The sequence below is a fragment of the Trachinotus anak genome, unplaced genomic scaffold (assembly GCF_046630095.1).
Source record: "Trachinotus anak isolate AG129_WGS33_773 ecotype Australia unplaced genomic scaffold, CSIRO_AGI_Tana_v1 ptg000010l, whole genome shotgun sequence".
NCBI lineage: Eukaryota > Metazoa > Chordata > Actinopteri > Carangiformes > Carangidae > Trachinotus > Trachinotus anak.
In genome coordinates, this window is record NW_027273861.1 from 12,859,326 (window position 1) to 12,887,127 (window position 27,802).

The following is a 27,802-nucleotide window of genomic DNA, read 5'->3' on the forward strand; positions in this document are numbered from 1 at the left end:
TGTCATTAAAGTAACATTTTACTGTGGAAAATATTGCAACACGGTGTCACTGAGAGGAGAAACGTTTCGTCATGATCGTGTTGGATCCTGATATCGACCACTGTTGTCATTGGGAGAAGCCCTGTTTTGCCGCCCCCCCTCCCTCGCTGGGCCCCCGCGTAGAGCCGCCTTGCAGAGTTCAGTCGCGCTGGGAGAGGAATGCGCTGGGATGTGGAGCGGCACCGACTGTAGGAAATCGACGCAACAACTCGCACATTATGGACAGTAATGATCCATATTTACACCTCAGTAAGTACGCATCAACGATCTATGTAGGTCCCAGACGGACTGTGGTGCTCCACACGAAGCTGCTGCGTTTTGTTTTGACTTAGAGGGGGGGTGCATTTGTTTCATGGCGTCTTCTCTCCAGCCTGCCAGCCGTGCGCGAAAGCGTTCGCGGACTTTAACGACCGATTCTTGTCTATGGATCCGGTTGTTATGCTGCTCTGCTTTGTTAATCATCGTTTCGCAAGTGTGCCAACTGAACCGAAAGCTGCGACCACTGCAAAAGTCAGGTGATCGCGGTTGCGCCGGTCAGGCAAGGTCAGAGGTTGGCACTTTAATTGCGCTTATGTAATTTATGGCGCTTGTCGCGCGTCTCTTGCTAAACTGTTTGGGACAGAAACACAATTTATTGGTCTGGGATGGTCGTCAGATCTAGAGAGAGATGCACGTAACAGCCTTGAGGAATGGCGGATTTCTACTGATAAACAAACTTCTACTTTGTGGTAAACAGGAGTGCAGCCTAGTGTAAGACGCGCCCTGGTCAGCGCTGAGGCTATATTCAGCTGAATGACAGCAAGATGTGATTTTGCTCCGTAAAACTGAACTCTGGTCTCACTCGGTGACTTTGCCCTTGACCCAGCTGATGGCCTTTTTCTATTATCAGGGTTTTTTTTTTTGTGACAACCTAAAATCCACGGAGACAAGGAAATGGGACTGGCTCTGTTTCCACTGTGGAGTTTGCAACATGTGGAGCACATACTGTACTATACTGTACATAGCCTACTTATAGTTTGCCAAATAAGTGTTAAGTCTGTGTTTTTGTCTGCCAGACCTTTGTAGATTAGACCTCTATGTTGAGAGAGAGAGAGTCTGGGGCTTTTTAACCTTCACTCAGTTACACACTAGGCTACATGCATCATTTATCATGTGATGTTTTTTTTCTCCCTGAATGATACACTCACTGTCAAACCATTGCAGCAGAAATATGGCATGTGCCTCCAAACCTTTGTCTTTTGTGTGAGGGAAATGGAAGATAATAGTGTGTCATTACAAGGAAACAAATAAAATCAGTCTTTGAAGACAAAATCGCACAGCTTCTTTATGTTATCACAGATATCTCGGCACCATTTGGAGGGGCTGAAAATTGTTTCCATAATGAATGTGGCTCCCAGGGGAATGAACGAGACATCTGGATGGGAGAGCATGTAGAGGGAAGCCCAAAGTGTACAGAAGTAGCAGAGCAGCCACCCCCCCACCCCCCCCCCACCCGGGCTACACAGTCTTTGTTGTCTGTCTTTAAAGACTTCACTTTGATCAGGCAGTAGAGGCATCCCAAGATTTATGCAGATTAGGACACCGCTGTGGTTTTATGTAGATATGGTTGTCTGCTATAGATCTTTTATTAAGTATCAGATATTGGTCAGTCATGTTCTCCCCTGCTAATAATCCCATGGTTTTTCTCTGTGGCTGTGGATCCATAAAAACTGCTTTAAAATCATAAAATTTGATTTTTTTGGCCCATTTGACTTCAACCCAAAATTATTAACTTTGGTTGTGATTGACGCATTTGTCATTTAAAGTTCCAGTCTACCATTTAAACACCGCTCTTTTTAAAGAATGTCAGTCTTGGTTTCAGTGGGGAGTTTTTTTTGTCCCATTATGGTCCTATAGTAATGCTGACCCACAGTGGATAACAGCCTGGGTTAAGCATTGAATATTTGTAATTTTTTAGTATTAAGTCAACAGTGTAGAAAATATGAACAATGAACACATGACATCTAAGAGTGGTAGCTGTTAACCAGTATCAGTTGAACCCTAGATGAGGACGATTAATATTCAGTGCAATTACATTAAAAAAAAAAAAAAGTTGTTAGTAAAGACAGTTTCTGAGTGAAAGCCACAACCACTGAAGGATCATTCCAAGTCTTTTGACTTTTTTGACTGAGTGTTGGCTCACAACTATGATTTATGATGTATTTTAGCATAAACAAACCGCACACCCAAACAGATATGAAAATAGGGCCGTAAACAGTACTCAATTCTCAAATGGGAGATGATCACCCTTTGAAATCTATCGAGAGTGTGAATTGAAGGCGATGCAGTGTGAAGTCAAAAAACAGTCCGATGATTATGTGCGGATTGTTTCGAGATCCATTCAGCTTTTCCCAGACATGTTGTGTTTCAGCAGGTTTGATGCAGGCCTGCCCCCGGCATTAAGTAGAGTCAGCATTTTTTCTCTCTCTCAGCGTTTTTTATTTTTCCGTCAGTGGAAGTGATTCTAGACAAGCTGACGAGCACCTACTGTGCTCCCAACTTTTGACAGTGAGAACTTAATTTAGCTCGCCGATCAGGGAAGTTGTGGCGGAAAGAAGAACGGGATGGGAGAGTGAAGGGAGCTAAATAAAAGGGGAAGTGTAGGGTAGAGGGGGGTGGGGAGGTGGAGAAAGAGGTCACCCTAGTTGATGTGAACTCTCATCACTTGCCAGAGGTCAATGATTCACCTCCCAGCACACACGCACACCCACACACACACACAGGCACACACACACCCAATCACGTGCCTGAATTTCCATGCCCGCAAACATGCAGAACTTCCTATATGCATAGCTTATTGTGCAGCAAAATGTGACCCTGATATCATGTGATTTCAAGAATGTGGGTGTTACAATTTGACTGTGGAGTCCCAGCAGCATTAAAACCTGCTCTCTAAGAGCTGATCCCTGCACTGAGCATTGCCCACCCACTCTTTCAGAGTGAAATGAACCACACAGGTGGAGAGGGTGGGGCAAGCTGCAGGTATTTGCTCAAGGAATCTATAGCTTGAGACCTGCAAAGCTTCAATGTCGTCACATTCATTAGCACACAATGCGCACCATGGGCTTATTCCTGGGCAGTTTTGATCGAGTGTGTGTGGCAGTGTAAAAGACTCTGCTTGTCTTTAGTGTGTGTGAGTGGGTGCTAATTGTGAGAACAGGATGAAGGGAAAAGAAAGGGCGTAAGGAGGCCATTCTCTGGGCTAATTGCCATTAATTAGTCATTAGTGAAGAAGGTCAAAGCCTTGATTTAATTCCAGGTTTAATCATGCAGAGAACCTTGAAAGGCCTACGGGCTGCAGCCGTGTTTGCTTATGAGATGTAGTAAGCTATTTCTTTGCTAATTATGCAATAACAACATACCCATCACACATGGATGCACACTGACCCTCAGTTTCCATGCACTGAGCATATACTTGTGTATTACACATCCCTCTGATTTTAATCATCTGATCTGTTCATTGTTTGCTTGCAATTAAGTCAGCATATGTAAGACGTAGCTAAAGATGTGCTATGTTTTACGTCAAATGCTGAATACATTTCCATATCCTGCCTACAGCGTATCTGAGTGCAAATTCCGTAAATGCTACAATTTGTACCTGCACGCACATGGTGCTGATGTGTCTGCAGAACCAAAATTATTCCCAGTCATCACTGCTACAAATCTTTGATGGGGAACACGATTGGTTGCTCATTGAAAATGTAATTATAGTCTATGGGTAAGTTTGAGATAGAGAAATACTCCATTACGAGGAAAAGTCCTCCATTCAAAAAGTAAACAAAAACTAAAAATAGTAGCATCAAAAATAAAAGTAGTAATTGTATAGACTGGCTCCTTTTGATGTCATATTATAGGATCATTATTATTGCTGCATTAACATGAAAGCAGTACTTTGATGTTATAGTTGGTCGAAATAAACGTAGTAAAACGTACAGTATCCATTTAGTTACTTTCCACCACAGTGCAGTGTCCTTTGATATACCCGGATAGTGCTGAAACTAACCTGTGATGGGGGTTTTCACTATTTTCTGACATTTTATAGACTAAACCATTGGTTGCTTCTTCTTAAAATTCAACAAGGAAAACAGTCATTTATTGTAGCCCTACTCCCCAGACTCAGTATATGATTAGAAAGTTTAAGCGCCACCGAGCTCATTATTACCATTAATAGGACTGGGATTGAAGAGAGGAAATATATGGCTCAACTGAAGTTGATTTGACTGACCAGGCACTCTGTGCCCCACAGGAGCACAAATGGCAGCAACAGGTAACTGCTAAGAACATAAGATCTCATTAAACCTCTCCGCTGAGAGATATAAAGAACATGCTATAAACCTCACTAAGCTATTTTGAGTTCTCGGAGTGCCATTTTAGTCTGCTAGTCCTGTCTCATACCAAGACGACTCGTGTTCACATTGCTGTTTGGAAAAAAACATTTTTTTTTTCAAAGATGTACAATTTGGACAGGCAGGTATACACTCATGACAAAATGGCAATGTGATTTTTCAAATGTCAGATTAAACATTTCAGAGTGTACCCTAAATTTAAGGTTACCCATTATCCTCCCCCCACGTTTTCCCAGTCCATGATACATCTATGAATGCTAATTATGGCTCTCAGGGTTAATTTGACAGTTGTTATGTGGGCCACGACTCACTATTATAACAGCATGCATTTAAGAAGGACTGTATTATTTTAGCTTCTCCCTGTGGGATTTGTTAAGTCTGAAAGAGAGGCAAGTGTCTCTTTTCCTTGGCTGTCGTCTCCTCTTCTTGTGTCCGACCAAGTTAGAGTCTCTTGCCAGGTTACTGTCACTGAGGGGATCTGGTTACTAGTGGCTATCCTTCAAGCACTGTATAGACATTCAATCCAGCCACATGCAGGTGCACTGCACAAGCAAACTCTGTTAGGTCTTGTAAGTAAAATAAATGCACACATATGGTGTGGAAGGTTTTCCAAGTTTTCAGTGCTATCTCTCCATGCAAATGTTTGAAACAAGGCACGGTGATAGGATGGCAGGATAAATGAAAAGGAGCAGCTGCAGACTTAAATCAGTGCCAATGTCAAGTTTATTGGCTGGGGCTATTTTCTGGTGATAATGATATGACATACTTCCGTGGCCAAGAATGCGTGCTGCTTGAGTTATTGTTGAACAAACTTAACTCCTACTGCTTGCAGGCTGATTTAAGTGCTGTTTCATTCATTAAAGCCATTTTACTACCATTTTTGAAAGCATGTCCTGATAGCTGCAGGATCAGATTAAAGACTAAATCTATCCCTGCATGCATTTTGCAGTTTATTTGGATTCCCCGAGGGTTTGTCACGTATTGTTCCTCGTTGCCTTTAAGGTATATTTTTGGCCAGTGTTTGCATCTGGATGTTCACTTTGCGGTGTGTTTGCTTTACCATCCTAGAGCATTGAAAAAGACAATTCCAGGCTTCCTGGAATGCTATAACACTTGTTAAACACACAAACATACTAACAATGTGGACACAGGCAACTCCACATGCCAGAACAGTACAATTAAGGATGCATGCTGGCACTGCTATTTCTTGGCATGAGGCCGAATTACTGAGGTTTTGAGGGAGATAGAAGAGAGAATTCTTTAGCCTCTGGCCATATCTGTGAATAATATTCAGAAAAAAAAGGAACAAATTGAAGAAATGTCACTGACACATTACAAACCTCTGTAGACAAAAGCAACATCAGTGTCACACTGTCTTCCCATGCTCTCCAGTCTCGATCCCTTTTAAGGGGGCGTAATTGGAAACTTCTGGTTGTACTGTACTCTTAAGTGTGACTCCCCCCCCCGTGCCAGTCACCCTGTTCTGCCGCTACAACAGGTGTCCCTGCACAGATAATTTTACCAACAGTCAGAGAGAGAGAGACAGACATGAGATGAGTGGGTGGTAGAAGAGCTGATTTGTGCGGCAGTCAGGCAGCAAACAGTTCCTGTGGGATTGATCTCTCGGGAAGGATAATCTGGGTAATCCTATAACCGGCGCGGGTGGACTCCGCCTCTTTTGCTCTTCACTCATGCCCCCCCCCCGTGCCACCCTTCTCTACGGCGACCCTTCCGTTCCCGGAGTATACGGATCATTTTTTAGCTTGTCACCAAGCCAACACTCGCGTCTGAGTCCTGGTCCTAAGTGACTGGCATTCTGCCAGTGCCACACTAGCACCTGAAGACATGTGGCACCCGGTGGCATCACCTGTAACTGGAGGAAGCCCGGCGAGAGAGATAGGTTATGGTCACTGTGAGTAGATTTGTTCCTGTCTGTGTGTGTGTGTATGTGTGTGTGTGTCTCTCTCTCTCTCTGTCTGTGTGTGTGTGTGTGTGTGTGTGTGTGTGTGTGTGTGTGTGTGTGTGTGTGTGTGTGTGTGTGTTTGTCTGTGCGTCTGGTGTTGGAAATGCACTGATCAGAATCAGTCCAGGGATTGTTATTGGTGGAAGATGTTACCTGTCTGCACCACTGTTGCTCTGTGATTTTCTACATGAGTGAAGCTTGAGCACTAAAAACTAACCCTGCACAGATGCATTACAGTAATGCCTATAATCCCTGTGTACTCTTTGACCAAGTTATTTTATTTCTCAGTGGGGGAAACATGCAACTAGCAGGGGAAATTAATCTGTGGAACGTAATTGCATTTATGAATAATATACAGTTTGATCTGTATTGTGATAAATGTCTTCTAGTGGTTGGAGGACTGTATTTTTGCTAGGGATTCTATATGTCAGCCCAGATTGCGCGAGTTTATTGTCCTATAGTACCTCAGGTGCTGTCTTTAAAATCACTGGATTTTTTTAATCAGTTGTGTCAGATACAAGGCCTCGCTGTTGCAGGTTACAATCGAGAGCTTGTGACTCAGTTGAGGTTTCAGATGTGGTCAGCGGGGATGCCATTCAACTTAAAAGGACGCCTCTAGCTCTCATTGCCTCGTCCTTCACTAGCTGTTTATCCCTCAACACTTGTCCCTTCCTGTTAGCCCTCTGCATTCTGCTTTCTCTCCGTGTTTGCGTCTGCTGTCTGTCACCCTGCATCCTTCCATCAACGCTCGCTCTGATGAGTTATTTTTCTTTTCCTCCTTCCTGTGTTAGAAGAGGTGTGGGAGGTGTTGATGTAGTTGACCTAGGCGTATTAACTGCCTTCACTGAGTGTGTGTGTGTGTGTATGGGTAATGTGTGGGTGGTAAAGCACTGAGTCTTTTCTCTTGTGTCCTTGAGAGAAACATGTGACACACCTGCTTACAACTGTAGTTCCTCCTCAGTGAAAACCATGAATATGGTCATTCAGCCAATAAATACAAATCGCTGTGACTCAGGAGGTCGAGCGGGTCGTCCACTATTCAGAAGGATGGTGGTTTGATCCTGGCTCTCCCAGTACACGTGTCGGAGTGTCCATGGGCAAGATACTGAACCCCAAATTGCTTTTGATGGCTGTTTCATTCATGTGTGTGTGTGTGTGTGTATGGTAGAAGCGCTGTATGCATATACCATTCACCATTGGACACAATTTACCTTTAATCTGCCTATTCTCAAAGCAGACCATACATTTCTATGACAGCCAACAGTTTCAGATCAGTATTTCAGACCAGTGTGAGGTAAAAATCTGCTTTGCAGATGAGCTATTTTTTAACAGAAAGTAAACGGGAAATCAAGCAACAAGCAAATAATGCCATTTTATGTCTGATTCAAGGAAATCGTGACTCTTTGATTTTCACATCTGGAAATCTGTCAAAAACAATAACATGCTTTGGAAGATGGTGATAAGCAATAGCATGAAATTCAGTAGGCCTATATACAGTTTGAAGTTAAAAAGGTTAAAACATGCGAAATCACCACAACTTTTAAGACGGATGGATTGCAATGAAGTTTGGTACAGATGTTCATGTTCCCTTGAGCCTCACATTGCTGCTAGTGTGGCTGCAGACCATTATTCCCATAACTACCTCGGTCATTGTCTCTTAGTCCTCCTCATCTCTGCCTTCTTCTATCTTTCTATCTTCGTCTTTGTTGAACAATTTTCTCAGATTTCTTTCCTTCAGACGCCACATTATCCCAAGTCTAAACTCAAGTTAACTGTCGCTCCCAAGCTGGTCATGTAGTCTGGCTGTCTTTCTAGGATCTGGTCACAGGTCCAAAGGTCAGGTCGCCCTGGTCACACTCACTAGGTCACAGTATGAGATGTGCAATTTAGTGTGTATTATGTGTGTGTGTGTGTGTGTGTGTGTGTGGGTGTCTGTGTGTGTTGACAGCACATACGCATCTCTCCATAGCCCTTTGTAACAGTGAGAGACTACTTCCAGGAACTAATTTGAGTTACCTCATCAAGACAGAACCACATGGGTGGATGCTTCGATTTGCATTGGACCTTTCAGTCCACTTGTATATTTGTTTTCCACAACTGCTTGCTCAGCCTGTTCTGTCTGTGCAAGCAGACTTGTGTTAGCTCTTCTTGTTTAAGCTCCAAACATTTTGTTTTCATCACTTGCAAAACAATCTTTATCTTGTCCCTGTCTCAGCCCTGGCCTCCTCATCGATCTTCTGCCTCTATGCAAAAAGTATTACACTGGCAGGCGCAGCAAATACAGTTTGTTCTGTTGGTGCTTGACTGACAATTTCTGTTGTTTGTTTAAAGCTATGCTACAGCTAAACTGCACAGAAGGGGGGATAGATAAAAAGGAAGCAGGGTAAGTTTTTCTTTTTTTTTGAGGGATAGTGCATGTGAGTTCACTAAAGAGTTCACTGCCGGGCAGAATTTAGGGTCAGAGAACTTCACTAGCTGAAGTGCTTGTGTTGTCACAGCCGTATGGCTAAATGGGAGAAACATTTTTCTATTTCCTCAAGTTTTGAACAGGAGATGAATGATACAGACGTGCTATTCCTGTAGCACTGATATTTTGGGCTTGCCACATTTATTTTAGTTTTTTATTTCCAACAAAGCAGCCAGTAAATGGAACAGGTGTCCCTGAAGCAGCTAAGGATAGTTTGTTGTTCATGTAACAGTAACAGAATATCTTCATTTTCTCTCACCATTTACTATTTCTATCTAAATCACAGCTGTGCAAAAAAAAAAAAAAACGGGCTTTTCTCAACTGATGATCTAATGTTCTCGGCCAGGCGGAGAGATTAGGCGTATGTGGTGGTGGGATCATGTGAGCGTTGGCGAGGCATCCTGCCAGCGCCACGGTGCCCTCCCCCATCCATCCTCCCATCCATCCGTCTATCCATCCATTGCTCCCTTCCTTCCAATCTGGCTCCGTCCCCTCCTCCTCCTTCTCGGCCTCCCACCTTCTTGACAGCTGGCCTGCTGAGCTGCAGATACTTACCCAGGGATAAGAGGATTTACTGACACAATTGATCAGACATCAACCTCATTTAGCGATGAAATGAATGTTTAAAGGGTGGCGGTTTTGTGCTAGTGTGCATGGAAAATTTGTGTGCTTTTTCTCTTTTAATGTGAAAGACGACATGCGCACGTGGGGCGTGTGTGTGTGTGGGTCCGGGTTCATGGCCAGTGCTAGTGAGCCGGATTGGCAGTGAAGAGATTTCTTAATTACATGTGCACTGTATCTAATGAGCTCCGCAGGCTGTCCGTCTGATTACTTTAGGATGCGTTCTGCTCTCTGTCATTTGGTCACAGCGCTGTCGGCCACAAATACGAGCATGTAGCCGCGCTGTACATATGCAGACACATGCAGACACATACAAAAAAAAAAAAAAAAAAAAGGCTTTAAGGAAATTAAACAGATCGCTGCACACGCTGATGATCCGTCCTCGTGGTGGCTAATCTTGTAGACAGTGAGGCTTGCGTTGTTGTTCAGGAGTGGATCTGTTGCTCCCACCCCAGCAGTCACTTATCCCTCACTTCCCACTCCCCTCCTCCACCATACACACCCACCACTGGTCTGCTCTTCGGACAGGAGATATTATTAGTTAGTGGGCCATGCTCTTATTGAATTACCACACAGTGGAGTGCTCCATCCAGCCACTACCCAGTAATTAACAGTGAGGGATTTAGAGGGTTTCTGGTCTGTGATGTTTCTTTAAACCTGTTGATCGTCAGATCAGTGTGATACATCTTTGGCTATATTTGTGGTGTTGGCTGTTCTCTGCCACAAGGTGGTTGGCCTACAAATAAATAATCATCTAAAGGCTACAGTAGCTGGTTGATGACGATGATGATGTGGCCTTCGGTCTCTGCAAGCAGGGAATCTGAATTAGTTTACACTAAAGCTCTGTTTCTGATTACTTGTTTACACTGTGGTATAAAACATATTAGTCAGTATATGAAATGCTATTTGTGAAAAAATATTAACAGTGTATATGAAGAGTTATATATGCTGCATTTTTTTTTTTTTATAGGAGGGCCATATTTAAATTATTGATTAATCTGACTGAATGTTTATTCTATAAAATGCCAGGAAGTAAAAACCTTCAAGTTGTTTGTTTTGTCTAACCAATAGTCCACAACCCAAAGATTTTTATCCCTTCATATGAGAAGCTGTAGTGAATAGTCTGCAGTTTTCAATCATCTACATTTTTGTCAGTCAACACTAGGTTAGAGTATGGCTTGAACTACCTTTCTGTCCAAGTAAGAAAATATCATTTATGTTAATGTTTGTGTTTTTTTTTAATAGCAATTGTCACATTTATTGTTATTGAAATGGCAGGTTATCATGTACACAATACAAGATCTAATTCAGATTCAGCCTTCATGATCTGCCGTCATAATGGCATTAAGTTTGTCAATGCTGGGTCATTTTGAAGGTTTTTTACGTTCCCTTGGTGCAGTGATTTCTGGGAATGATCAGTGTAACTGTTCGCTGCTGCAGATAGGAACTCTTTTAAACTTGGTTCAGGAGTTTGGCAACAGGCGACCTTTGATTTGCGACGCCAACGGTCAAAGGTGCCCTTCGCTGCTCTGTCTGTTTGTTTGCTCTCAAACAGATGCTCTCAAACAGAGACTGACAGGAAGCACTGGAGCTAAATCTGTGTGAATTCAGCGCAGTTTCTTATGATGAATGTTTTTTTAGCCTGCCTAACAGCAACCTTCCAGTGATGTGCCTCTCTCAGCCGTGTAACGTGTGATAGGGATGCACATTCCAGAAGCTTCTTTGTATGGAGGTGATTTACATAGAATGGAGATGGAACAGCCGGTTGAGTCGGGTCATTCGAGGATAGGTCCCTTTGAGCCGCTCTGGGCCGATTTATGCTTCCTCCGCTGAACGTTTTGGCCTCCTTCCACACACGCACACACGCGCACACACATGCACGCAAACATTCACGCACGCACACACATACACACACACACTTTACAGTAAAATAAGCAGCAACAAGTAGTCACACATATGAAAACCTGAAAACAGAAAGTTAGTTCAAGAATTTCTTAACAACCACTATACGATCAATCAGTGTTACTAACAGCATTAAATAGATACAGTTTGGGGAACAGCTGGCCAGGATCTGGCCCTCTGAGCATCGCTAAATACCTAGTACCTTGACATTTTTGATGTGTGTGCATTACTGCGCATTATACATTATTACAGTACTGTACATAATAAACATATATATTGTTGAGTTCTGATTTTAAGCATATTAGGCAGTGTTTTGAGTGTGAGGTTTTAAATGACCCATACTGGAGGTTTGTTTGATGTCCAAAATGTGATGTAAAAATTGCCTTTAAGTTGCTGTGTGTCCACCACAAGCAATTGTTTGGCAGGTTCATATAACACCCTTTATCTTGGCATCTTATACATCTGGATACATGTTGATCTGGAGGTCTGTGGGAACATGTTGGTTGGAGTGACGACAGCCCTGTTACTATATCTCCTACTCAGCACTTCTAGAATAGAATAGAACTTTATGAGCTACGAAGGGAATTTGCCATGCACATAAAGAGAGGGCTCAGTGCACAAACTGAGACAGTACATGCTGTACTCATCCTGTGCTCATTCATTACGTAAGCTTGTTGATTAGATGAAAATACACTTCAAAAAGTTTGGGAATATACGCCCGCCACTGTAGAATTTAAATCTAGGTTGTTTGCTCCATTGCATTACAGTCCACAGCATACAGTATAAAGAGTTGACTGCTTGTAAACTGTACGGCAGTATTTCTGTTGTATCCAGTCAGCGCTGTGGGAGGGAGAGAGAGGAAGGCCCCAATACATATTTGCCTGCCAGGGATCACTCATGGAGGGCTGGAGAAAGTGGGCGAGTTAGAAAGGGGGTGGAGGCTATAGTCTCACTGCTAAACAGGAAGTTGCACAACATCTGTTCCTTGGCATACAGAGAGGGACTGAATGGCCAGCTGTGTGTTTTAGAGTGTGTCTTCATGCAAAAAGTGCTATCCAGGCAGACAATGTGACATTCCTCTCTATTTCCCAAATCCTTGACATCTGAAAGCAACTGTCTTTCATTACTCAGAGTTTCCATTTCTTTTAACTAGGGTTTATGTTCCTTGTATCCAGTGGAGAAGAAACTAGTGTGCACTTAATCACTGCCAGAGGTTAAGTATCCGAGCAATATTTCAAAAGCATTGCAAAGTATTTAGCAAGTAGCTGTGTTCAACTTTCAAAAAGCCTGTGAACTTCAGCAAACTTGACAGGAAGAAACAGCCCCAAAATTGTGAACACAGGCAAAAGTAGGCAAAAAAAGAAGCACATCTTTGTGTTCAGCGGAGCTGACAGCTAGTAGAATTTGTATGTGTGAATGTTGTGTGTTGAATTTTATTAAGTGAAATTTTTCACACAGTGTCAGCATTTAGCATTTCCCTTGGATGAAATGAGAAAATGTAGTGTTTTGTGTGTTTAACTGTGTAATCCTTATTCAGTAACAGTTAAAAAAGTGAATAACGACAATTACAAAAAAAAGGCATGACGACTGATGACTACTTATTGATGACTACTTGATTAATTGACTAAATATTGCAGCTCTTTGAAGGTCCTAAGGTACAGAATTTAGCTTTCACTTTTAGACTCTGCAGCAGAAATAGGGAAGTAACACTGCAGTGTAACGTATTATTTGGCTGCGAGTGGCCACAGTGACTCTTTTCTACTTTCCAATTGAACTGTCTTGCAGAAATCATCTTTGGAAATGTGAAAATGAAACTAAAGTTAATCAAGATGAGTTGTGACTCTTGGGATGTAGCCTGTTGGCTGGGCTGCAACACAAAAAGGCCATCAGTCCCATGAACACAGTGATTACTGGCACTCCGTTGTGTTTTGAGATATGACAAGAAGAAAGAAAAACCTTTATATGCATGTTTTCACAAACCAAAACAAAGTTGCTGTTCACTGTGTGTCAGGGTACCATGCCTGTGCCCACCTTTAAAGACACACACACACACAAACACAGGAATGTGACATTTAACTAAGAACAGTGGCATTGGGCCCAGCATCACACTGTGTATGTGTGTGTAAAGGTGGATGGGGGATGGTGCACTGCCACACAAGAAGCTTCTGAATTTTCTGGCCAATCAGACTAATCCAAACATTCATGTGCGTATGGTGGTATGTCACTCTTTATCAGTGACATTTTCCTTGGAAAAAAAACCCCAGTTATTAGCCCAAAGGGGTACTGTTTGTTGCATCTGTCTGCACCAGAACAAGCTGTGACAACCAGTATGTATAAATCGTGTGTATGTAGGTATTTATTAATTATGTGTACAGCACATGCTGGTCCATGCATGTACATACTGCATGTGTATGTCGGTTGGCACACACCACACCCTGTTACCCAGCTGACTGACAGCTTCTCTAAGTAGGTCATCTATGTAAATGCCAGCCTGTCAGTTTACATCAGTCGATGCAAAGCAAAGTCAGCACCCTGTGACCAAAATCCGGCGGACTTCACTCGGTGTAGCCATATTTACACAACACTGACTGCATAAAGGCATATTGGTCTGTCGGTCAACAATATATTCTCAAGCTTTTGATCCTTTCATATGGCCATTCACATGCAATTGTGTTTATCTACTATACTGTCATTTTCCCACATACACTATGTTTTACGTTTGTAGGCTAATAACTGAGATGAATTTTGCTCCACTCAATGCAAAGGGTGATTTTGTGGTGTGTTTACTTGTGGGATCTTAAAGCTACTATAGTCAGTATTTTTATATTCGCAATGGATCAAATGACTTTGCATTATGTGAAAGGTGTTGCTTGTAGTAACAAACCAACTGAGAATTATCGCCCAACTCTGCAGTTTCCCTAAGAGCTCTACAGGGAGTTTTTGTGTCTTTTAATTCATTGTTTTGGTTTTACGGCATGCAGCTTGAATGTTCTGGTTCACTCCCAATACTCTCATCAGTGTTGTTTGCACCCACAGCAGGCAGCTGTTTTTACCAAAAAAGCTCTAAAAACCCACTAGAGGCTACCTGCTCAGCATCAAACATCAGGCAGCCAAAGTTAGTGACAAGCTGGAGAATGTAGGGGAGCATTTAGCAGCTAAAGGGCCAGTTAATAGAGGACTATCAGATTGCCTTAATTGTGACTCCAAATGAATGCTGTGTAAGTTACGTCTCTGACACAGCGTCAACAAAACTTGTACATAATAATTGTTGTATTGGATTGCCTTTGATTGCACCACTGCACACCCTTTAGCTTTGTTCTCTAACACACCTCTCCTTCTCCTCAAGATTGCACAGGGCCAATGAGCACAGCCCACACCCACCCGCCTCCCATGGGAGGCATGGTGGGCCACCCGTCAGTCATCAGCACCTCCAGGCCCCTTCCATCCCCCATGTCCACCTTGGGCTCGCCGATGAACGGCCTGGCCTCACCCTACCCCGTCATTACACCATCACTGGGCTCACCCTCTGTATCGCTGCCATCTACGCCCAACATGAACTTTGGACCTCTCAGCAGTCCACAGGTGAGACAATGCGTGGTTGTTTTGATGGTAGTCGTATACAGCAGCAATGGACACTGTCTTAAAAAGCTTCTTTTTCAGAGAGGCATAAATTAAAACGTTTTTCCCCTTAATGCAAATATAACCATTCTGCTTAAAATTAAGAAGATTTATGATCAATTTATTTATTTTACTGCATTCAGATGTAATATTGTATGTCATCCTCTTGGTTTACCCTTGGTTTACTTGACTCTGTTTAAAAACAGACAAGGCCTTCTATTTATCACTGCACTCTCATCAGCAGAGGTTTATATTCTTTGAAATAACTGTTTTTTGGCAAGGTTCATCTGTGTAAAACTGTTATTTTCTTTGGTTGATCATGTGCCTTTCCTTCTTGGAATCCCCGACGGCAGTCAGGAGGTTGAAGGTTAGCCATATCCAATGTGTTTGGCATACCTTGGCTTTTGCCTTCTCCCCTACCCTTCCACTGACCTTTAAACGTCTCGCCCCAGAAAGGTCATCACTGAGTTCTGTGTTGCTGCTGTCATGCGAGGGGACTTAAGAGGCAGTCCAACTATTACCCCTTTAATGGATTACTGGAAGAAAGAGAAAAGACAGAGAAACAGAGCAGCCTCCATTTTTCCTGATTTTCTTCTAATTTCCTGACATTTTCCTATATATTTTTTTAACTTGTCTCACTTGCGTTTTATAGTTCCATTTTGATTATTATACCAGAATCTTTACCAGATATACCAGATCACAGCTCCCTCCTGTGTGAGGTTGCATCTTTTCAGATTGCACAAAGAATAAACAGCAACACCTACAAGACTGCTCTTTTAACTCTTTGGCGTAATTGACTGCAAGAGAGACGGAGCGCTAATAATGGTATGTTCTTTAAGTGGTCCATTGAATGAACTACAAACCCCACAAGGCTCAGTGCTTTGATAATCAGCCATACATACAGAAACAAACACACACACACACACACACACACACACACACACACACATATTGTGCTTCAGAGGCTGGATCGAGGCCAGTGCTGCAGGGCGCAGCAGACAATAATATACGTGGCTTCAATCATAGTATGGATCTGTGCCTTTAGGGACAGTCAGGGTTAATATGATTTTGTGGTGTAACCATCTTTTCACCACTCGCCAACAGCCAGTGAAGAAGCCACCATCAGGTCATTGTGTCATGTAACATCTCATACTGTTTTCATGGGTGAACCGGAGTTCAAGAGCAGTTCTGGGTTGACAGGAATGAACACAAGCTAATTTTATATTATGCTTTCACATCTATATTCATGTTTTCTACTATGATCTTGTTCTTATCAACCCATTTGAAGTCTTAATCAGAATTTTCTGATCATATAAATTACAGCTATAATTACATATAGTTTTTTATATTCTTTATATATAGACTATATAGATAAAGAGTTTCACTTCCAGTGAATAATAAATAATTTAGTATTTTTCTACTGATAATGTGACTATGTCAGTGCTTCATTTAGTTGCAACAGAAAACATTAACTCAGATTCAATATTCAGTGATTTTATACCATTAAATTATGTTTTAAAATACCTATCAGTCAATTTGAGAGAGGCTTCCAATCCTTCGCTTTGAGATTTACATGGGGGGGGGGGGCTGTTTTCTCAGAATTTATGGCTGCAACTTAGGGTCATTTTCATTATTGATTAATCAGTCAATTGTTTCCTCAATTAATTGATCATTTGGTGTGTGAACCCCCCCCCCCACCGCCAAAAAAAACAACCAAAAAAACACCACAATCTCCCAAAGTCTAAACTGACATATCCTAACTGTTTTTCTGACCAGCAGTCTAAAACCCAAAGGTATTTAGTTAAACTCACGGAAGACTAATAAAACCAGCACCATTAATCTATTTTTAGAAAAGTTGCAGATTAATTATCTATTGGTCAACTTATTGATTAACTGACTAATTGTTTAATCTCTATTTGAATTTGTATCACTGATTGTGCCTTTAAAACAATCAATGTGCAAAAATCTGTTTTTCTTAGATTTTTACAAGTTAATTTAAAATATTCAAGATTTTTACCGAAATGTGGATAAGCATATCTGGCCCATTAAAGGCCCAAGTAAACCTTACATGTATGATGCAGTATGTTCTTCATACCATGTGTTGTATAAAGAATTTATAATGCATCAATAATCCATATACAGTGCTCGTAGCCCTTTTTTGCACCAATATGTTGTCTGTCTGAAACGGCATGTGTGTCTGAACAACTGTTCGAATGCACTGCAAGGCTTCTTTTTTCAAATCATACATGTGTAAAATTAATTATTTGTGAAAACTGCACTGAAGAGTGCACCGAAGAGGAATAGCTATACACCACTGACTCACCGATGAGTGAATACGCAGGGGGCTGAATGCTCATTTAAGTGTGTCTGTGTGCCTTTGGGGCAGCTACAGTCAAAGAGGGTGGTGACGGTGTAGAGAAGTAGTGTGCTCTGGGAAAACTGAAGGACAGAAAAAAGATCTCTTGTACAGTTTCCTCTGCTGTAAAGCCGCAGCCGTAGAGTCCTCTTTGCCATTAGAGGTTATTCAGATGAAAGCGCATTTTGTAAATAAATGATAGGAAGAGCCTGAGGTGACTGTGAGGAGGCTCTCCTATATGTCATACTGCATCAAAAATATGGGACAGGGGGGCATATGTAGGTCAACCTTGTTGTTTCCAGTTGGATTGCAGATGTTTGCACATAAACAACAAAACAAACATAAATGAGCAGCACATGCATGCATCCTACCTGGCTCTCGTCAGCATGAGAGGGTCAAAGGGCATGGAGACGATAAGAGAAAGAGAGAGAGATATCGTATGTAAAAGTCGAAGGAAGCTGGACTTTTTGCCTGGCTTTGAACACGGTTTGCCCCTCATTTAAGAGATTTAATTACCTCTACTGAGTGGCGGACACTGAGAGCCTCACTTATTTTAACTTCAGTTGGTTGTTCACACTTTGTTCTCTCTTGGGAATCTTTGAGGTAATGCCAGACCTCATGCTGTGGTAAGAGTCCTCAGTGTCACCAAGTAAGGTGTGAATTTTTGTAAAAAAACCACGTGGGACGCTTTTTCAATTCGTCCAAATGAAAATTTAGCCCGATAAAACAAATTGTACAGAATTAAGAAGCGTCAACATCTTAACACTTAACACTTAAAATTACCTTCATCCCCAGAAATTTGAAGACCCTACACAGGAGCCCCCTCTGCTGTTTGTGTCTGGGAACTGCACTTTCTGCACACGTGACTCCTATGCCTCTCCCTGTCAACAAATAAAAAAAAAAAACCTGTAAGACAAGCCTCTGACAGAAGGCTTAGCTCCTCCCAATGTCTGAGCATGTGATCACACCCTGAGACACTTTCACAATAAAGCGTGTGGGTGGGGAGAAAGTAATAATATGGGTGAGCGGAAAACAAACTGAGAAAATAGAGGAAGAGAGAGAGTGTCATGAGACTGCCTAACACTTTTAACTCTTATTTCCCCTTTGCTTCCTCCTCTGCTCTGTTTTTTTTCCCAGTTCTGGCCACCTAAACTTCAATTCTTTGTCTCTGTTCTCTCTTCTGTCTTCCTGTCATCCTCAGATGAACTCTATGAACAGTGTCAGCAGCTCGGAGGACATCAAGCCTCCACCAGGCCTTCAGAACCTAGGAAACATCAACTACCAGTGTACGAGCCCTGGGGGAATGTCAAAGCACATCTGCGCCATTTGTGGGGACCGCTCCTCAGGTAATGCTACAGGGTGAGGATGAAGGAAAGAAATTTACTTTCCCATTGCCCACAAACATTGCCTCCCAGAATAGTGGTGGAAAGACGACGACATCAGATTGGTTTCAAGATGATGTGTCAGGCATTTTGTCAGGTTTATCAGTCTATTTTCCTGTTGCTTAGATCTTTATTTTACTGTTGTTACAGTATTTACAAATGGTGTTTTCATTGTGTAGTAAATGGCAACATGCTTCCAGTCCTGATTCCACAGAATGAGGTTTACCGTCCAGACTACTTAAGTACCGGCAGGTGTATTGCTGGCTCAAAGCAGGAGTGACGTTGTGGGTTTTGTGTCCGCAGGAAAGCACTATGGTGTGTACAGCTGTGAGGGATGCAAAGGCTTCTTTAAAAGGACTGTCCGTAAAGATCTCACATACACATGCCGAGACAACAAGGAGTGCCTGATTGACAAGCGCCAGCGAAACCGCTGCCAGTACTGTCGCTACCAGAAGTGCCTGGCCATGGGCATGAAGAGAGAAGGTGCGTGTCAGCATGTGTGAGATGATAAGGGATAGGTTTGAGCATCTTCTTTAGTATACCATACATAACCGTGGACATGTATGTTGGTGCATCCACAAAAATGTGTTTGTGTGCGTTTGCACAGCGGTGCAGGAAGAGAGGCAGCGTGGGAAGGAACGGGGGGAGAATGAGGTGGAATCTACCAGCAGTTTCAACGAGGACATGCCTGTGGACAAGATCCTAGATGCTGAGCTGGCAGTGGAGCCCAAAACAGAGACGTACAGTGACGGCAGCCCTGGAAACTCGGTAAGAATCACAGATACTGAGCTGGATTCGGCCAAACCCATAAGCTCTTAATCACTGTTTTTACCATGTGGCTGAGGTTTTACCTGACAGATACCACTGGATGATATTTGTCTTGATCTGTGGTGGTCAAAAAACATTTGAACCCAAGCAAAGCAAAGTAGTTATTTCCTATCCTGAAGCTAGTGTGATGGAATGTGATCGGTCCAAGTGAAAATTAATTCGGGAAAGAATCTCCAAACACTGATACAGCAGATCCACCACTCAAGCAAATCTAAGATGAATAATACAAGCTGAGCAGTTTATGGGACTGAATCCAGGCTCTACTGCAACTCCATTTTACAAACAAGCTATTGTCAGTGCTGCTGACAGCTGCAGTTTGTTTTTGTTGTTTATCATTTAGTAACAGCCTCGTAAGATCATATAAACCCTTTCGAGATCAGACACATTTATTCTGAGAAGTAAATTAACAGTGAAGTAGATACTGACGTGTACAATCCCATGCAGCCTTGCAGTAAATCCTACCACCAGAATCTCTTAATGTTAAACTTTGTGAGGTGACACTGTGTCAGTGGTAACTCAACTCTGCGATCAATTCGGAGACTATCTTCTAAAACTTTCACAAGCCTTGAGGGGAATTTGTCGGTTTACAAAGCACCCAAAAATAGTTGCAGCTGCACCTGCTCTAACCGCTGTTAAATAAATTTAGAAGGAGCTCACCAGCACAGTTATTGACTGCATTGTTTTGACATTTTTACCCCCTTGTCCCTCTTCAGACGAACGACCCTGTTACCAATATCTGCCAAGCAGCAGACAAGCAGCTCTTCACCTTGGTGGAGTGGGCCAAAAGGATCCCGCACTTCTCTGAACTCCCGCTCGATGATCAGGTCATCTTACTACGGGCAGGTAGGTGCACATCCAAACCCATGCATTTAGCAAGCATGCGTGGACATACTTAAAAGTGCATGCAAAGATACACAGAGTTATCTCTCCTAATTGTAAACAAGCCTTTCTACAAACCAGTATTTATTCGTCTCTGGGCAGACTCTATTCAGTCTATTTAAGTCTTCCACATTGCTGAGCACATTTTTGCCATCTAGTTTAATGGAGCAGTGAAACCAAATATAACTGGACTATTTGCCAAGTCCCAGCAGTGCGGTTTGCAGCTGTGCCAGGGCTGACCTCTACTGGTGAAAGATCTCACACACAGGCCTGAACGAGGAAGTCAAGACATCTCGCAGTATACCCAATAAGAATTATTTTAGTTTAAGGAAAAACGCAGGAAGGCCAGAAATCTTCAGAAATTATGTCACAAATCATTTACTTTATTGACTTAATTAGAGACTGTGCGGTAGGGATAGACTGAAAGATTACAGTTGTTTTCTTTTTGTATCTAGGCTGGAATGAGCTGCTTATCGCTTCATTCTCGCATCGCTCAGTCACAGTAAAAGATGGCATCTTGTTGGCAACTGGCCTCCACGTCCACAGAAGCAGCGCCCACAGTGCTGGAGTGGGCTCCATCTTTGATAGGTAGGTAACCCACAAGGCAACATCTACAAAGCTTAACACCAGCCGTTATAGTGTTTTATCTGTTGGTCGGAGTGACAACAGGGTTTATTACATTAAATATCTAAGATGTCCTGTGTTACTGATAGTGCAGATCCCTATTATTTAGAAGGTGGAAGTGCAGCTGAAATGCACTTCCACAAGAGTCCAAGGAGTAAATGTTGACTCAACGGCTTTTGCCAACAGCTCTATCAAACCACTCCAGATATTTTTTAGTCACTTTGTAGTCTCAGGTAGGAAACATCCTGCCAGTGCTTGAAGCTGCTGTTACCTTCATTCACATAGTTTTGCAGTGTCACTTAAATGAAGCAGAATGTTTACTCCTGGAGAAATGCAAAATGTTTACTAAGCGATGAAGAATATATAAATGTATATATTTAGATTAACTTATTCATAGTCCATGTTGTGACTCTCTTTTGTTCTTCTCTTTATCTCCTGCAGAGTCCTGACAGAACTGGTATCTAAAATGAAAGATATGCAGATGGATAAGACAGAGCTTGGCTGCCTGCGAGCCATCGTCCTGTTCAATCCAGGTCAGTTTGGCCACATGTCACATTTACAGAAAGCAATAACACAGAAAGCAGTTATTCACAATGTAATGATTCACAGATGAATTTTATGTATTGGTCAATGTGGGGCATCGTAATATGACTTCACTGTGCACCCATGTATTTTTATTCAGAAAATACAAAGTAGCCTTGTGACACCATGGCTTTAATTTCTATTTTGGCTTCAAATAGGTTGAAATACAGGCCGATCTTATGTAGAAGGGATTACTAAATGGTTGTGTGTGACTATTAATTTGTGTTTGTTTCAGACGCAAAAGGTCTTTCAAACCCACCTGAAGTTGAGGGGTTGAGGGAAAAAGTCTACGCTTCATTGGAGTCATATACAAAACAGAAATACCCAGACCAGCCTGGCAGGTAGGAAATGCATTACATTACAGGATCAATCAATATTGAACACCATTGTTTTAATTGCTGTTTTGGATTGTACAGAGCAGTGACGATTGTAGATTACATTACTGCACAGCTCCTCCATAACTAAAACACTTTGACTTGACTACTACATTAGATTTGAAAGAATGCACGTTGGTGGTATTCTCCCTTATATGGTGGTGGTGATGGTTTCAGTTGATTATTTTGATTTTACTAAGAACATCAGGTGGTGGGAAATAAATGCCCACACTGCCAACTAACTTAAGATGAAGGTTAGGTTTTGACAATAAGCATAATGATGCCAGTATTTTTGAACAAATTTTTAAATTAGCTTTAAAAATGAACTTGCAATAATGTTTGACAAAGATGAAGCCTCAATATTTGCCACTACTTTCCTCTTTCCCAGGTTTGCCAAACTGCTGCTCCGCCTGCCAGCCCTGCGCTCCATTGGCCTCAAGTGCCTGGAGCATCTGTTCTTCTTCAAGCTGATTGGAGACACACCTATCGACACCTTCCTGATGGAGATGCTGGAGGCTCCGCATCAGATCACATGACACTAGTCCCCTCTCCTTCCCCCTGTATATACTCCCACATTGTCAGCGATATGAAGATGGAATTAAAAAAAAAGACTTGATTTAAATTGTAAAACAGCATATTTTGTACCAAGGAAAACATTGTAATTAAAATTTTAAAAAAGTATTTTGAGGTTGTGCAACAGAGGACTGAGTACACTGTCATAATGAATTCTAATGCAACTGTTAACAGATTTATTTTGTAAATAGATAATTTCAGGTGTCCATTTTGAAAGAAAACCATTGCAATTTGAAAAGGAATAATATTTTATTCAAAAAGGAATACAAACAGAAATCATCCCTGCATTTCTTAAAACACATTTGAGAATTCTTACAGAATAAAGTTATTTAAAAATTTATCTAAAATGTGTGTTTGTATTGTCGTATTTTTACATATTATATAATATATTGTTATCCAGGTTATTGCCATTTTGAGGCCCCAAAATTCCCCATAGATTAGATAAGACTATTCCTATGTCTTTCTGGTAGTTCCATGCTCTAGCAACCAGATGGCACCCAAGGAGTGCAAACATGACAAGACCCACACACACACACACACACACACACAACACACACACACACTTTTTCTCTCTCTCTCTTGCTCTCCCCCTCTCTTGTCTATTGTTCACTGTGAGGACACTGATAGAATGCATTCTATGGCCACTTACCCTGTCCTTAACCATCTCAAATAAGTGTCTAACCATAACCCTAAAACCAAACCTTAACCCTCAAATGCCCTTTTAAGTTGTAATCGTGTAATCACACACAAACACACACACACACACACACACACACACACACACACAAAAGTAATAATTGGAGCCTGATTGATGAATCAGCTGGGCCAATATATTGGCTAATATTCACTTCCCACAGCTGTAATAGTATCAGTGCTGGCTAATAAAGCATCAAAATGCAGTGCATGTGTGAAAGAATTATGAATTATATGAAATTATTATTATGCATTATCAGAGGTAGTCATATATTGACCAACATGGGGCAAAACTTCTTCTCACTATATTATATACATACTATAGAGGACTCTACCTAATCCTGCTAATAGCACTGGTGGCCCTTATTGATCCCAACAGTCACTTCATAACATTGTCCATCCCTTAAAGTTAAATATGGTGTGCCTGGAAAAACCTCCTGAAGGTCTGGTTCATAAATTATAAAAGAAACAAAGGTAAGGAGTCTCAGTTTCCAGCCATTCCAAGACGACGTGTCTGCTGATCAGCGTGGAGAATCATAGATTTTTACAGTGGCACAGTTTGATTCGGTGTTTCTACCGGTTTTAATCCCCTGATCCAATATGGACTAGAGGAAGGACCACTCTGCAGATAATTTGCTGGTAAAAAAACCCCCAAAAAACAGAACGTCTGGTTCATAAATTAGCAGTTAGATTTTCAGTATTAGCTCCGAACTCTTCCCTGATGTCCTGTGACCGCTGTACAGCACTGGTGAATCACATATTTTTAAAGTAACAAAGCTTTATTCTCTGTTTCTACCGATTTTAATCCACGGGTCCGTTTGTAAAGGAGGGGAGAGCACCTCTGCGGATAATTCGTCTTCTGGTAAAAACCTCTTGAACGTCTGGTTTATAAATTAACAGTTAGTCGGTTAGATTAGTAGTCTAAACTCCCAACCCTTCCCTGATGTCCTGTGTCCATCAACAGCGTCTGCAAAACACTGACTTTGAATGTGAAACTGCTTTCAGTTCTTTTCACGGTTTCTTTCACGGTCTCCTATTTCTTTGAGATCAGACCAACTCTTTTAATTGGCAAACCACCAGGTGTATTGCTCCTTTTCATAACAGGCATCTGCTGGTGCAGTAGTCATGTCCTATGTCCTGTCCTGTGCCCTGTCCTATGCCGGTCACCAGTGGAGGTTTTGACTTTATCCAGTGTCTGGAGGTGATATTTGTCCTCCTTTCCAGTCAGGATGATGTCGTCAAGGTACACTGCAACATTTTTGATTCCCTGCTGTACACCCTCCGTAGCACGCTGAAAAAGACTTCATATCAGTAACATGATTATTTCGAACTTTTGCATGGACTGCAATTAATAAACTATTAGTTTGGCGCTTATTGGGCTCTCTCTTTTATTGAGCTGTGCACTCTTAATATTTGGCAATGTGATTGTGTTTTACGTAAATTTAACAAATTGGTGGTGTTACGTTTAGTCGTTGAACATTTATGTTGCAGTGTTTGCATTTGACTTCTTTTGTGCAGGGTCATCTTTACTGAAACCAAAATGTGCCAAAATGACGGTAATATTTTTTAAGAGGACAGCTGATGAATGCAAACACTGGGGAAACTATTAACTGAATTAACCAATTTGAGTAAGATTAACAGCATTTTTGGGATGCTGTTCTGCTCATCATGTGGCATCACAAGCTACATGTATTTTTGCTGTGAGGCCTTTCAACATCTCTAGCTCACCCTTAAACACTGTTTCATGTCTCAGAGGCACTTCCTGTAGAGGATCTTCTCTCATCTATCCTATGCACAGGTTGCCAGTTTAACTGGAGAGCTTTAATCCAGCCTTGTCCCGCTAGACTTGTCCCTTTGACAACCCTTTGTGTTCCATTTTTATTATGCATGCCCTTATGCATGCCACTCTAACACAGTTGTGGCCCTCCACGTTGGCAAATCTGGAGTCTTTAGCCAAGTGGTCATCCCTGAAAATCTGTAGCATCTCTTTTGGGGCCAGCTGAGGTTTGGCACAGTTGTTACTCACCTTGTTCACAGACCTAATCGCTTAGCCTGTTCTTTCTGTCATGCAAGTACACAATGTCCATTTGCCTCCTCCATTGCTGTGTCCCAATTCATGAGCCACATCTATCATAGGAAGTTGTCAATGAAGCCTGGCTCCAAAGACCACATAAACCGTGAATGCTGAACCTAATGAAATGGTCTGGTCCACAGAGAATTTCCGATTTATCCTCAGCTGCTGTTTGAATTGCACCACCTTACCTTATTTTCTTCTTGAAAAGTGATTCATCACTGGCATGCAATGAATCTTGGACTACATTGGAGCCGTGAAGTATCCACCCGTTGGATCCTTTGTTGCCTAGGAAACATTTGAGGCATTTATCAGCCGCACTTCGAAGGACGTGGCCCCAGAATTAAGACACATATCATGGCCTTACAAACTTGAGTGCTTTTTCAATCTGTCCTCTGACAGCAGCCTCCGTCATCATTCATACCACAAACCAAATGGTCTCTCAGCATTACTGTCAAAGAATCACTGAAGTTAAATTTCTTTGCCAGCTATCTCAGCTCATCCCTACTTTCTTCAGGTTTCCTGTTTCTTGTATTAAATACCCATCCCTGTATTATTTCACTCGGTTTAGGTGAAAATGATTCGTCAACAGCCTCACCAGATCATTTTATGTATGGTTCCCTGGTTTGTCTGGGCTCAGCAGGTTCCTCATAACGGAATAGGTCTGGGCTCCCACTTAGCAGCACAGCTTTTTTCTTTTCTTCACTGTGAATACCGCTCGCTACAAAAAATGGTGCAGAATTTCACAGTATCCTTGCTATCTATCTTGCTATATAGCTATGACTTGCTATCAAAAGGAGCCACTGAACCCACTGTAGCAGCCATGGTACTTTGCTAATGAGAGCTCCGGCCCGACTCTCTTCAGTTGTTCAGCTTACAGCCAGTTAGCACTTTGCTCAGCTTTAATTAGTATTAATTCATCAGCTTGCTAAACTTAAACAGCGCTTGTTGTTTTGTTGTCTATAGCCCTTATCCTAATTACCTTAGGTGAGAGCTTTGCATATTGATTATCAGAAGCAGAGATTCATCTTCAGTTGAGCTGGCTTTGTTGCCCAAAACATCACAGCATTACTGACTAATGTGGGGAAATAATTTAAATTATTTATTAAATAACAGTTCATATACACGACAACCGTGACAATCCTAAAACCCAGTAAGCATTTTAGCACTTCTGGTTCCCTCATCCTGAAGCCTATGGGTTTATTTCAATGGGTTTTTGGTTAAGTGGCTAAAATAAGGTCTATGGTTAACACAAACTGAAGACATTTTCACGTGTTATTCTGCGATATAAAATATGTCAGTAAATACCCCAGTTGTGATTTCTTGAAACATTTATGCTTCTTAAAAAAGGGTGGTTGCTAACAAGTGGCTAAATGAAACTACAGAGATTGTCGGGGACATAAAACGTCATCACACCGAACACTAAAACCGATCTGCGCCCCAGCCCGCCTTTACAGCCTCATTGTGTTTACACGCGCACTTTTGCAAACTATTACTAACTTGGTAAGAGGACAGGCTTCAGCCAAACAGAAAAGCAATCCTAAATCAAACTACAAGTTGTAAGTTTAGCGGTGATGAAGTCATGTGACGGTGGTGCAGTTTGTTTATAGCCTAACATTAGCTTTTTTACTTCTGGTAATTGTATTTAGGCTTCAAGAATCATAAAAGTGGTGTTCATTTGTGAAAATTTCATTACTGAGCAAAATGTGTAAGTGTCATAAATCTTTGTTTGTCATAGAGCTTATTTTCTGCAATAATCCAAAAGCCCCTGTAAAAATCCCATTGGCTTTTTGTTGAGGGAACCGGGGAAATGCTAATATGCCCGCATCCGGGTTGGCCTAAAAAATACACCATGCACCTCCTATTTAACCACAATACAGTAACTTCATAACAGCAGGAATGTCAAATATATTTAGGAACATTGCCAACTTTTTTTTAAATAATGCATCTATGATACATAGCGTTACGTTAACAACGTTAGCATTAACAGGTGTAAATTTACTCTTAAGGGCTTAAGCCATTAATGTATATGAGACAAGAGGTTAATTCGCTCTCTGAGCAGTGCTACTTCTTTAGGGCAGCCTGGATGGGCTGTAAAGAAATTGGCTTTAACTAGTTGGTTAACATGCTAACTTTAGTAGAAAAAAAAATAATGATAGAAATGAAGCAAAATGGGGTTGCTTTCACTCTTCACCGTGGAGACAGCTCTTGGCGAGGAGAGGGAAGAATTTTGATGCTTTACTTGTATTGTTGAGAGGTCCAAGAGTTAACTTCTTGAACTGGTTTCTTCAAGCTAAAACAGAGCTCATCTGCAGCCTACTAACAACCAGATTGTTTATAAAACCAAACTTCAAGGAGTGCACAGCGGGCCAGCCCTCGCCCTGCTTCACCAGCCACCAGCCATCCTGATGGTGGGCAACAGGACATGAGACTTTAAGTCTGACG

General features: G+C 41.8%; 1 protein-coding gene and 1 long non-coding RNA gene across 3 annotated transcripts; one reads left to right on the plus strand and one right to left on the minus strand.

The window, feature by feature from the left end:
• The first annotated feature begins 56 nt into the window (after nucleotides 1-56).
• On the plus strand, nucleotides 57-22,940 carry rxrgb (retinoid X receptor, gamma b). Of its 2 annotated transcripts, none has more exons than XM_071487667.1 (10): nucleotides 57-288; nucleotides 14,724-14,959; nucleotides 18,553-18,697; nucleotides 19,037-19,216; nucleotides 19,341-19,501; nucleotides 20,275-20,404; nucleotides 20,896-21,028; nucleotides 21,506-21,597; nucleotides 21,882-21,987; nucleotides 22,409-22,940. In XM_071487667.1, the coding sequence occupies exons 1-10, from the start codon at nucleotides 72-74 to the stop codon at nucleotides 22,554-22,556; spliced, it is 1,548 nt and encodes a 515-aa protein (XP_071343768.1). In that variant the 5' UTR covers nucleotides 57-71; the 3' UTR covers nucleotides 22,557-22,940. The 2 variants fall into 2 exon arrangements, with proteins under 2 accessions (XP_071343768.1, XP_071343769.1); XM_071487668.1 differs by lacking the exon at nucleotides 57-288 and adding an exon at nucleotides 5,938-6,336.
• Nucleotides 22,800-27,459, minus strand: LOC139627042 (uncharacterized). Its single transcript, XR_011692487.1, has 2 exons — nucleotides 25,549-27,459; nucleotides 22,800-24,577 (listed from the first exon to the last, which is right to left on the minus strand). It is a non-coding gene; the product is annotated as an uncharacterized lncRNA (long non-coding RNA).
• Nucleotides 27,460-27,802: the final 343 nt, after the last annotated feature.

What these genes read in the sequence shown, in the direction of transcription:
- rxrgb (XM_071487667.1), top strand. Translation starts at nt 72, where the DNA reads ATGATCGTGTTGGATCCTGATATCGACCACTGTTGTCATTGGGAGAAG. An exon ending in GACCTCTCAGCAGTCCACAG is followed by an intron (nt 14,960 to 18,552) that starts GTGAGACAATGC and finishes TGTCATCCTCAG; the next exon opens with ATGAACTCTATGAACAGTGT. An exon ending in ACGGCAGCCCTGGAAACTCG is followed by an intron (nt 19,502 to 20,274) that starts GTAAGAATCACA and finishes GTCCCTCTTCAG; the next exon opens with ACGAACGACCCTGTTACCAA.